Here is a 13,604-nt window from a genome sequence, read left to right on the forward strand (position 1 = left end):
AGATGCATATACAGTGATGTACTTGAATTTTGCAAAGGCTTTTGATAGACTGCCACACAACAAGCTCTTAAATAAATTGAAACAGATGGGATTGGATTACAGACTTCTGAGTTGGATCAGTGACTGGCTGTCGAATAGGTATCAGAAAGTTGTATATGGGGATTCGCTATCATGAAAAAGAAAGGTCACTAATGGTCTGCCACAGGGGTCAATTTTGGGGTCATTGTTGTTCAATTTGTATGTTAATGATATGAGGATGGGTTTAACTAGTGATATGCAGCTGTTTGCAGATGATGCAAAACTGTGAAGAGCAATGCAGAGTCAAGCAGATGTTATAGCCTTACAAGAAGACTTGAATGGGCAAGTAAGTGGAACTATCATTTCCTCTACTTCCTTTAAAGGAAGTATGGGAAATGAGAGATCTAGGAGTAATGGTGGATAAGGACCTAAAATTCTGGGGCCACACTGCACAAGTTGTGAAGACATCACATCGGATAATGACAATGACATGGAGGACCCTGACATAAGAAATAGAGAGGTTGTAATGCCATTGTATAAGGCCTTGATCAGGCCTCATATGGATTATTAAGCACAGATTTGGTCGCTGGGTTTTCATGGTGACGAGGATATGTTGGAAAGGGTCCAGAGAAGATTCACAAAGGTCGTCAGTGGTCTTTGGAATGTGGAGTACGAGGGCAGATTGGGAGAATGTCAGTTGCAGAGCCTCATGAATAGGAAGAACAGGAGGGATATGATTGAGATATTTAAGCTAGTCAGGGGTTATTATCAGGTTGACATGGAAGATATTTTTCATAGAATGGGAGAGAGTGGGGGGGGGGTAGAACAAGAGGCCATCACTGGAAACTGTATGAGGAGAGTGTGAATAGAGGAGTGAGGAGAAAGTTCTTTGTGTGGAGAGTGGTTGGTGAGTGGAATGCATTGCCTGAGTGTGTTGTGACACTTTGAATCATTTTAAAGCATGGTTGGATGAGCATTGTATGCAATAGTATGTACCTTCCAAGATGAGTCTCTGACTCCATGGAGATCAGATGTTATTGATAATAATATTAATCCCTCGTTTAACCACAGCTTTTTCATGTTTTCAACATAGCTTTGTATTCTTGATGTTTTTTTTTTTTTTTTAAATGCTGAGAATAGTGTTCAAAGTTTATATTTATATACATCTATTGTTATACCTTTTTTTGTTCTTATGTGCCAGACTCTGTAAGATATATTTTACTAAAGTTTCTGCTGGTTGACATTCCACTTTTTTTTTCTTTTTTTTTTTTCCTTTCAGCCATTCTGGTTTTTCATCCTGCAAAACAGGCAAACTTGGCTAGAGAATATCTGCAGTTAGTATACTGGCCTCAGTTGTAGTAACTTTGTTATTAGCAACCACTGCTAATAGATATTCTCCACAGATATTCCTTTCTTCATTAATTCAGTTTATATTTCTACTCCAGAAATATAAACAGAATATTGTTATTTATAGGACCTCTTCAGGAAGTCCAAGGACTCATTACAAGAGCTTCATCCTGCCCGCACACTATCTACCCACTTACTTGCCTAAAGTTCATTCACAGATAGGTTACTTATGGAAGTGGGAGTATTTATCTCATCAAGAAAAATTCCAAACCTCCGCAACAACATTCTACTTGCCTTCTGAGGATCATTTCTAGAGGTTGAGCAGGACTTCTTTCTACTCATATCATGAGGAGAAAGAAGTTACCTCATATCATGAGTAAGATTTCACTCACCTCCATTCCATAAAATCCTTGTACCAGTCCTATCACATCTTTGCCTATTCACTAGTATTTCTAATCTACATTCTATTAAACTATCCTCATTTCCAGCATCCTACAGTCTCAAGATCACCTTCACAACCTACCTCAACTCTCCTCACAGTTTCCTCATCTCCTCAGAAGTCAGATGACTAAATTTGCACACAGTAATGTAGATGTGGTGTAACAAGGTCTTGTGAAGAGGTGCCATGACATCATTATACTTGTCACTATCTCTGCACTGCTGTTAGTTTCTGTGATATTCTTGCAACTTTAGGTTGCAAGAATATCACAGAATTCTTAGTTGAGAAACCCTATCTATCTATCTTCTATCTATTTCAGAAGGCATATTGCATTGGCTAAAAATAATTTTTTTTTTTTTTTTTTTTGGAAGACCTGGAGATTACTAGAGAAAAAAGTATGGGAAAGACTGTTCCAAAGAGCTGAGATGTATGGAATGAAGGTAGAGGTTGAGATGTCAGTTGGTTCAATGAGTTTGGAGCTGTTTATGGGTGTTGACCAGCAGCACTGAAATACCTATAGAAGAGACATATATGAGAAAGTGACTGCTGGAGGGAGTCAGTGAGGGGGAGAATCATCAGTTAAGTGAATTGCTCACTTCTGAATATAATCAAGCATTCTGAGAGAGGTTTTAGATGCACTATCCCAAATGTGGGAGTAGTATTTTAGGATATTGGGCTGCTTTAAATGTCAGGAGGAGAGAAGTACTGTTTGGAACAAAAAAAAAAAAAGCTTTTTTTGGAAGCTGAAGAGGCTGTGGACCTGATGTGCTTATGTCAGGACAAATTAGATGTGAGAGTTAACCCAAGAAGAGAAAAAAAATGGTCCTTGTTGGCAAGAAGAATATTGTCAGAAGTGATCAAGGGAGGCATGGTCTTTCATTCCTGAAAATGACACAGGACTACATTTTAGTGGCATGAAAATTCACCAGGTTTTCCTCACTCCACCTGAGAATGGAAGAGAAATCAGTGTTGCTTTGATCAAAGAAGATCTTGAAGCATGAATTACCTGAGCACTACAAGTTTTTGAAAATGAATAATAGGCTGCCAGAGTCGCTTGTGAATGCTTTATCAGTAACTGAATTCAAATCAAAGTGACAGGTATTATGCAAATATTTATTGGTTAGTGAAATTAGGGCCTTCCTGGATGACTCCATGGAGATGACCATATATTATATTTCTTTCTCAACATCTTGTATACATAAAAGTTGAAAGGAAGAGAATAGACTGGATAGAAATGCTAGTATATTTGACTTTGGTATAATATATTTCATATAGTAATTACAGTATCACAGTTTGGAATATTTACAGTATCATTTTACAAACTTAAAGAATGATTTCATCTCTTTAATTTTATAGTATGAACAATCAAGCAGTAATTTATTTGAAATGTTTTTGTGGAAAGGTAAAGAGATATATGTTTAGTCATTTGAAAATTTGGCTCAAATTTTATTTCAGGAGGTAACATGCAGTGTGTCTGTAGATGATCAGGAAAAACAAGAATTTGCATTCACTCTATATGACTTTGATGGTCATGGAAAGATTACAAAAGAGGTGAGGTAATAACAAATATTGATTACTGAACAACTTAAATATTAAAAAGTAATAAATGGACTCCTTACAGTAGTAAGAAATTTCACTTAATTTTGGCTTTTTTTTGCTATGAACCTAGTTTGCACAACAGTTAACAAATTTAAAACATTGCTTATTTAAACATCTATAGTCAAAATATGAGTGGATATTAGAATTTTATATAATGTAGCTTAATAATAAAAAAAAAAAACATTTTAAGCAGCATGGTTATATTACAATGTTAAAAAGAGAATGCTTGACTCACTACCATACTTGTTTATTTACTAGAAATAGCAAATTTACAGTTTTCTGATCTGTTTACACCAATTTTTTCTAACTTAGATTAGTTACTAACTATGATTTAATAGTTAGATTAGTTAGCATCTATTTTAAAAAAGCAGTTTGGAAAAGTGCTTATCAGTGAATATTTTAATATCCATTTTTCAATAATTTTAAACTGGCATCCATTTTTCTGCATGATAAATAGATCTTAACAAATTTATAATGATCTTTGTTTAGTTTTATCTCTCAGTAATAATATCAATATACTGAGACATGGACTTTGGGAAAATATTAAGTTACTGTGTCTATGTATGCAAAAAAAAAAAAAAAGAAGTGAACATTGAATTTCGTTTAGAAATTATCTTTGCTGGATAGCAGATTTTTAGTTATACTAATTAGTGTTTTGCACATCTATAGCATAGAAAGCAGAACTAAAGGAGGACAATCAGTGTGTGTGTGTGTGCGTGCACCATAATAGGTAATTTTATACGTGATTTACTTGTAAAGCAAACTGAAAAGAGAGTGAAACCACCCTGGATGCATTAAAAATAATTAATCTTGTTTTTTTTTTCCGAAGACTAATATCTTTCAGAAAAATAGTAATTGGTCCCAATGACATATGTATATATGTATGTGTGTATGTATGTATGTATATATATATGTATACACTGTCTGTGTGTAAAACTTGGGGATACATTATACCATTTTGGAATACTTATTTAAACTAATTAATATATTGTATATAGCATTTTTGTTAGTTCCCAGATTACTAGATGTTTTTTCCTTTGTGTGTTCCAGGCCTGTTTTGTTTAATCTTTTCTTCTAAATGTCCCTATGTTCTTTCATGCAAATCTCTTCCAAATATCTTAGTCTGATGTAACTGATATGTCACATGCACAGAAAATTTTGATCTTTAATTTCTTCAGGCCATTTACAAAAATCCTTAATCAAGTTTTATGAATGCTTCAAATAAGCTCATCTCTTACTTGTCTGTAAGATGCTGTCATTTAACATGCAAATTAAACCAAAGAGAATAACTTCACTGTGAGCAGAAATAAAATATTTATTATTATTACACCCTCCATGGAGTTGGCAGACTCATCTTGGGAGGTTCATTCAACTGACAACATATTTATGATATAGAATCTTAAAATCCTTAACACCCCTTGCATTAACACATTCTGGTAATGCATTCCATTCATTGACAACTCTCCATTTTGAGATAACAGATAAATAATTTTTACAGACTAAGAAAGTAAAAATCCCACACTAACTTTGGTCAAGTTACACAGGACCGGCACATAGTATTTTTCTTGTGTGTGCAATTAATGTTCGGCACCTTTCCAAAAAAGTTTTGTTTGAATAAAGTGTGAATAAAATGAACAGGAAATGAAAAACAAATGAAAAACGCTTTACAGTATAATGTTACCTATGGATTAGTCCTGATTATACAAATTTTTTCAAGTTATATAATTTTTCAAAATAATATAAAATAGTAATATAAAGTTAAGAGATTTATTCAAATATTCTTTACATTAATTTTGCATTAATAAATAAATTAATTTTGAAGATTCAATGAAAATAGATAAGAGAATTTGACAAGAATGTTTCGCATTAGATTCGAGAGTTTGCCGATTATTTTGTATCGCTGACGCTGCCCTAACAGCCCGCTAATATAACAGGCTCGAATGTCGAGAAGAATGAGTTATCAGTAGTAAGCCGACCTTTAGGGGCCGGACCACATTCATCATCTCCAATTAAAATTAGGATATGGCCCTTACACGGAACTCAACAATTAATCATAAGTTGATTTATGATACATCAAAAAATAAAGAACTATTTTAGTATATTTTCATAAATTTTAATCCAAAATTACAGTGATATAATCGGGTCCAGGATTCAATTTCAGAATTTATTTGTTCGTTTCCGAGAAGATCTGAAGGGGCCCGAATGGAAGGCAATGCACATTCATAATTATATGTACCATTCTGTACCATTTGTTGTTCGTTTAAACCTCTTATCTCATATTTTTTGGCATCTTTTAGGCGCTTTTTCTTCTGTGGTACCTGTGTATATCGCACACTTCACACATGCCACCAGCCGGGCCTGAAGCTACATGAGATCTAAAATTCATGGAACTAGGTTATGATGGATATTATGTAGTGTACACATGCAATAAAGCATATTCTGTGACTTGACATGATATGAATTTTCAGTTTAATGATTCAGTTAACGTTAGTTCATTGAAGATATTCTGCTACTCTTTTCATATTGCTGAATTACTATCTTCCTGATGAAATATACTTACAATAGAGCATACGACTAGATGAAATAAATAAATTTTTATTTTTATAGTTATACTAGGTGGGCCTGACGCCTACAGTGCCCAACCGCCCAAGTTCAGGACTGGTAGGCCAATTCTCCTTGAATTCTGATGACTCGAATTTTGAAGACTTGAAGGGGGAACGGGCTGAGTTCTGTATAATAAAGTGACTTAATTTAGTTGGAAAGAACTGGGTTCAAATCCCATGTTGGACATGAAGAACTTTTATCCTGGCTTTTCAACTGAAGGTGAGTTAGCCATTCTCATGCAGAGGTAGTTTTTGTTTTTTTCTCCATGAACTCTGGTCTTTTGTCCTTCAGAACAGGCAAACCAGTCATTAGAACACACAGAATTAACATACAAAATACATTGTCTATAGAAAACACCTGTTCCCCCCCCCCTTGCCAAGGGTCCATAAAACCAGGCAAGAAACCAATGGGCAAATAGTCCAGTGGTACCCAGCAGTGTAAGTGTACTGGTTAAGGGGCCAGCTTCCCCTCCAGATAACCAACTAAGGGATTGAAAAAAAAAATAAATAAATACATGATAATCACTTGTCAACTTTGCATCATCAGATTGCTGAATACTTCCTGTCAAATTGAATCCTGTAGCTTGTCATTGGTTTACCCCCCCCACACACACACAAATTACATAACTTGCTGGTGTTTTTCAGATAATCAATTTTTTCAAATTTTCAGATCAGACTTTTTTGTGTGTTCTGTTCACATGAATTTTGCACATTTTTATGTCTCAACATACTATATTAGTAATGTCCAGTCTTTCCTGTGCAAAATCTAACAGGTACTTACCATTGTTATTAGCATTTTCTTCATTTTTTCCCAGAGCATATCTATAGGTCTTGCATTGATTTCCTACTCTTCTGTTTAGGTTTCTAACAAGAAACAATGTTCCGTTTTTCTTTGTCAGCTTTTCTATCTTGTTCAGTACCTTTTGCTTCTTCCATATGGGTACCTTCATTAACCATAGGTACAAATTTCTCCCCTTCATGCCACATGAAATTGTATTCTGTTCAAGAAATTTAGTGTTTACTATTAAATACTATAACTATTTCTCCTTTCTCTGAATCAATATCATCTTTTTCTAAAGGATCTTATTAATTTCTTATCTCACTAACACCAGTTATGTTAACATGGCATTTCTAGAATTTTTTTGCTAGTTGTCTCTCTCTTTTCCACTAGTACTTGCCTTTACCTCCACTGAAGTTTTTTAGTAGTTGTTTTTTCATTGTTCATCCTGGTTTACTGATGAAAACTGCAAAGTCCTTGTATCACTTGACAGCCCCAGCTAGTGTTAGCTAGTATAGAATACAATTTAGTCAGCTAATTCCCAAATTTTTTGTCTGTCTTTATTTATTCAGCATCTGAGTGTATGCATGTGCCTACTAATGGTGCATTATGTGAAAGTGAAGGAAAGATGTTAGTTAAGATCCCAGTCTGTTTTCCATGTTTTTTTTTTAAAGCTGTGTTGGAGATCTCCCATTTATCTATTTTTGAAAAATGAAAGCTCTCCCATTTAATGAATTTATGAATTTTTCAGGATAAATTTATTATTTTTCAGGATGTTGAAAGGGTGGTGGTTCGATCCATTTGTGAAGCATTAGGAAAGACATTGAAGCTTCCAGCTTCAGGCAGTCGCACTATTAAGGTACGCCTTGCAATATCTCCAGATGGAACTCAGAATTGTGAATTTAAAGAGACAAATTATAGTTCATGGAACACCAAGAATGAAGATGTGTCATTGCCTATTAAGAACATATCTAATGACCAGTCAACAAGCAGTGGATTTAGTGCAAATACTAATTCTACTTATTTGATGTTTTCCACACCAGAAAAGCCAATTCCAACCAGTCATTCTAAGCTTCCTAATCATTCTGGCTTAAAGTCATCACAATCTAAGTTTTCACCGAATGCAGGAGGCTTATCTCCAAATACTCGCCAAAGGCGAGGCTGTAGATCAGCATCATTTCAAAAACAAGAATTAGTAGATTGGTTTCATGGGAATGAAGAAAAGCTGAATCAGGAGACCGTCCAAGATAACAGGTATTTTTATTTTTGTTTTAGTATAAATTTAATCTGGTTATTGGTTAATTTACTGGATGCCCTTGTGCTGTAAATGCAGCATTTGAAAAATTATGGAATATAATAAAATATATTTGCTTTATAATCAGGATGTTTATCCAGTTTGAAGTCAGCAGTTTGAATATATATATATATATATATATATATATATATATATATATATATATATATATATATATATATATATATATATATTCAAAGTGTTATATAACATGAAAACAATTTAAGAAAAACAGAGATAATAAAAATAAACCATATTTTCTAAGTTGACAACTCAGTGGAAATTTCATTGTATGCCATATACAAGAACTAATGGGTAATGAATTTCTGTAACTAAGCATACAAGATAAACTTTGTATCAAGCAGATTTCATATTTATCTATGTTTTTATTTTGCAGTACTACTGCAATAATAGGTACAATGAAACAAATAATTTGATATAATGGATGAATATTTGGTCCAAGCAACTTTAGGATATTAATATCAAAACACCCACTGTTTTAAGAGTCTATCGTTTACTAAAAAAAAGCACAAACATAACACTCCAAAGAGATCTGTTGTGGACAAGTGATGATTAAAATGGGCACTGTTAGACTAATTTTTCTATCTGGATATTACAGGAAATATGTACCCAAGGATTAGTTTGACATAGCAGAAAGTTTGCTATATCACATTTCCTTTAATATACTTTTGTTGCTGTAAGACTTGACTATGATTTTTCAATAATTAGTTATAATGAATAAGTTTTATTGTAACAATGTTTGCTATGGTGAGCATTGACTGTACAGACTTTCATTTAAAAAATAAATAAATAAAATCAATCTAGGCATTACACAGTTGGGCCATGTCATAAGCCTACATAGCCTTGCTGTTTGTGAACATTTGGAAAGAAGATGCAGTGGCTCTACTGACAGGAATGTTCTTTTTGTAATGTGGTGCAACTTTTTTAACACTACCTTTATGGAAATACTGAATGTAGCAATATTATTATTAACATCTGACCTCCATGGAGCATGGGAAGTACACACTATTGGACAATTTTCATCCCACCCTGCTTTAAACCGATTCAATGTGTCTACATTCACATCACACTCAGGCAATCCATTCTACTCGCCAACCACTCTCAATGCTAAGAACCAGCTCCTCTGCTCACACCCTCCTTATACAGTTTCCAGCAATGGCCTCTTGTTCTACCCTCCCCCTCCCATTCTATGAAAAATTTCCATGTCAACCTGACAACAACCCCTGACCAGGTTATATGTCTTAATCATATCCCTCCTATTCATAAGGTTCTGCAACTTACATTCTCTCAATCTATCCTTGTACTCCACACTTCAAAGACACCTACCACCCTTGTGAATCTTCTCTGGACCCTTTCCAACATATCCTCGTCACCATGAAAACCAGGCAACAAAATCTGTACACAATAATCCATATGAGGTCTCATCAAGGGTTTATACAATGACATCATAACCTCTCTATTTCTCCATGTCAGTTTCCTTCACATCATTGCCATTATCTGATATGATATCTTCACAACTTGTGCAGTGTGGCACCTGAATTTCAGGTCCTTGTCCACCATCACTCCTAGATCTTTCATGTCGTCTTCTTCCTTTAAAGTTTCCCCACCAAGTGTTTACTTTGCATCCCATTGTTGTTTACCAAATCTCAAAATCTTACACTTTGCAACATTGAACTGACCTGCCCATTCAGCAATCTGAGGTCCTTTTGTAAGGCCATAATATCTGCTTGACTCTGCATTGCTCTCTCCAGTTTTGCATCATCTGTAAACAGCTGCATGTCACTAGTTAAACACAGCCCAATATCATTAACATATAAATTAAACAACAATGTTCTCAAACCTAACCCCTGCAGTACATCACTAGTGACCTTTCTATTTTGGGATACCGCATCCCCATATACAACTTTCTGATACCTATCTGACAGACAGCCACTGATCCAATTTTTTTTTTTTTAATTCAATTTTGTTTCAAAATTCAATTATATCACTGTATATGCATCTCTCCTGTCCAAGGTATTTGTCACCTTGTAATAGTACATAAGTCAGTTAATGAAACATGATCTCCCTTAACAAACCCATGCTGATAATCATAGAGAATACTGCTGTTATTAACTTATTTCTGTATGCTATTTCTCACCAATCTCTCCAATACCTCCACCACAACTCCAGATATATAGACTGGCCTATAATTTGAAGCTACAGCCTTATTCCCCACCTTTATGCAGTAGAACAATTTTACCCTCCTTCCACTCCCTTGGAACCTGTGCTGTTGCAAGACTTATTAAATAGGCATGCCATTGCTACTGGAACATTCCCTTAAGATGTGTGGTGATATGTCATCAAATCCTATCACCTTATTGACATCAAGTTTATTTCCTCAAATACCTCCTGCTCACTGACAATTAAGCCATCCTCTCCTATGTCCTCTATATATGTTCCTCATGATTCTACCCTGATCATGATGAAACACCCTTATAAATTGATCACTGGACACCTCAAAAATGTCTTCTGCAGCAGTTACCATTATCCACTTTCATCCATTAACATATCTTACCATGATCCTTCTTCCTTTTACTTGCCACATATTAGGGTTTTCTTCATGTGGTCTGCCAATTTCTGCTTATACTGCAGTTTTGTTTTCTTCACTAACTGAATCATTCTTCTAACTTGTTCTTTATACTCTTCATGTAACTGATTATTGCTATTATTCATCTTGCACTTCTTTCAAAGTATCTTCTTTTTCCAGATTTCATGCTTAAGCTCCACATTCATCTGTTTTACACCTACCTTATTCAGCCTTTTGACCTTTTGAATATATTCACACAATGATGCTGTTATGTTTTTCTTTATCAGTTCACGTGCAGCATTTATTTCCTTACCACTCACTCCTTGTTCCATGTTATAGTTCCAAGCTGTCTTGGAACTATAACATATATCCTTTCCTCACAAAAGCTGAATATAACTAGCCATAATCCAGGTTATCATTTCATCATCACTTTCACCAACTGGAGGAAAGTGGGAAAACCCCCCTCTCACAATTACATCTTCTAATAAAATGATCAGATCTAGAACTCTACATCCTCGTGTGCCCTCCTCTGCATGTTACCTGAGATAGTTATCTCTCAAGAACTCGAAATTCATTTTCCCTATTCCCAAATGTGTCATCTCTTCATTCAAATATAAACCATCATAATTAAAATCATTCATAATAATTGCTTTGTTCACTAATTCAAGTTGTTTATACATTTCTTCATCATCATCACCCTCCACATTTTTAGGCCTATAGCAACATCCAACTAAATATGTCTTCCTCTCAACCTCCACATTACACCACACTGGTTCTGGTTCATAATCACTGCCACTATTTCCCTCTTTCATGTCTACTTTATGTGGACTTAATTCCCTGCTGTCATCAGCAGCACTCCCTCCTCCCTTCTTGCCCTTTTTTTTCTATCCTTGCAAAAAATACTGTATCCTTCCATTTCTATTCCAGTTATGATATCTTCATTCAACCATGTTTCACTTATTCCAATGATTTTGGAGCAAATAAAATCGATCACTGAAACTGAAACCATTTCATCCCCCTCTGATAATATGGACCTATATTATAGACCTAAAAATGAACAGCAGTTCATTTTTAAGTCTATAACCAAGCCACTTGTTGGTTGTGATTTCCTCACTACACCTGCCCAATCTCCTTTATTACCATTTACCACATATATCCTCAGTCTCAACTTCCCCACCCACATCACAATATACTCCATCTTCATACACACATTCACTGCCACTTTCAACATCCACTCTCCCTGTCCACCTGGGTTCCTTCCATTTCCCTGTTCTTCTTGCATTCTCATTCTTTCTTTATCTTTCATGCTACTACTACTGTTTCCACTGCCAAGCACTTCTTTCTCTTCAATACCACTCTCCTGATTTTCCCTTCATCTCTTTCTTATGATCTCTCGCACACATCACACACTGTACTTTCATCCAGCAACAGGTTCTCCAGTTCACTCACTCCAAAGCCTTTCAAATGCAACCCATCACACCTGTATAATTTCATTCTTTTCTCAAACACATGCTGTACATCCAGGGCTGTTGCCAGATTAGATCGCTCCCTGAGGAAAACAATTAAATATCGCCCCCCGACGGATTATAAGACAAAAATAAGAAAATCTCCATTTGCTATTTTGTTTTTATTAAAAGAGAAACATTAATGCAAAACAATTACATATTAATTAAATGTTTGCTCTATGGAGGATGTCACACAATAAAACTGTTTTTAAGCTCTTCTAAATTTGAATTATAAGATATGCCTGCCTCTATCGATACGGTTCCTAGACCAACCAATCTTTCTTAGGTCATTGCTTCTCACAAATAATTTTTAATCAGTTTAAGCTTGGAAAAATTTCTTTCTGCACTTGCTACGCTAACAGGAATTGTTAATATCCTTAGGGCAGTGGTTATATTGGGATAAATTTCTACAACATTTTTATATATGATAAAATTTGGTGAGGACCACTTTTCTCTTGTATTATTTTTAAGAGAATTTTTAATTCTTCAAATAAATCTATTGCAGCTACATCAGATGTTGTAAAATATCTTGTTGCTGTGTAATATGCCACCGACAGCAACATGGCTGGAGGAGCAGCCTTATTAAGTGGCGCTGTGAGGCAGGCTGCCTCTGTGCTACACCCTGTCGACGGTACTGCATACATCCTCAAACTGTACTCCCTTCTCGTCACATAGCTCCACTGCATACCATTCATGATTTTGACTGTTGCAAGAAAAAAAAAACTGAACCCTACTTTTCTCATACTGCTAATGATAACAAATGATGTCATACTAAAGTATAAAGTAATGGATGAATGAATTCCTAATGACTACAGTTTTTTAAAATATTGGAAATGGAATAATAGTTACATCTCTCTGAGATGTCAGTTAACTATAATAATAGACTGCTCTATTATTATTATTTCCCAAGACCTCATGGAGTCAAAGACTCATCTGGGAGGTCCTTTTATCACACACACACACACACACACACACACACACATCTCATCATACCGTGTCTTAAACACCCTCAAACTCCTTGCAGACACCACACTCTCGGGCAAGGCATTCCAATCATTCACAACTTTGCATGAAAAAAACCTGCCTCTCACTCCCCTACTCACACCCTCTTTATACAGTTTCCAGGAATGAAATTCTGTTCAATTGAATAGTTCAATTTAACAATCATTGAACAGTTTGCGATTACATCACATCAGAGCATTGGATATCAGCTGCAGCTGACTTCATTAATAGTTGGAAGTATAATGCTAGAAACCTGAGAAACAATCAGGCAGACCATATAAATTGAGATAAATGAATAGAATAAATTAAATTTGCCAAGAAATTATATTCTCGTTTAATCCTTTATTCAAGTGTAAGTAAACAAAGTTTGTGCATGAAGTATCTTCACAACTAAGCTACTTGTATATACAGACTAATGATTTCACAATACTT

At 35.0% G+C, this 13,604-nt stretch overlaps 1 protein-coding gene across 4 annotated transcripts in view; it reads left to right on the top strand.

The window, feature by feature from the left end:
- The window catches only part of LOC150110231 (uncharacterized), a 120,818-nt gene that overhangs the window by 88,283 nt on the left and 18,931 nt on the right, over nucleotides 1-13,604 (top strand). For all 4 annotated transcript variants that reach the window (XM_090392217.1, XM_090392226.1, XM_090392234.1 and 1 more), the window contains 2 exons: nucleotides 3,260-3,355; nucleotides 7,557-8,038. In XM_090392217.1, coding sequence (XP_090248343.1) covers nucleotides 3,260-3,355; nucleotides 7,557-8,038 — 578 coding nt within the window. The remainder of the gene's footprint in view (nucleotides 1-3,259; nucleotides 3,356-7,556; nucleotides 8,039-13,604) is intronic.

This window comes from Typopeltis vanoorti, chromosome 1, assembly GCF_054136105.1.
Source record: "Typopeltis vanoorti isolate ZY-2024b chromosome 1, IOZ_Tvanoo_1.0, whole genome shotgun sequence".
Lineage (NCBI taxonomy): Eukaryota > Metazoa > Arthropoda > Arachnida > Uropygi > Thelyphonidae > Typopeltis > Typopeltis vanoorti.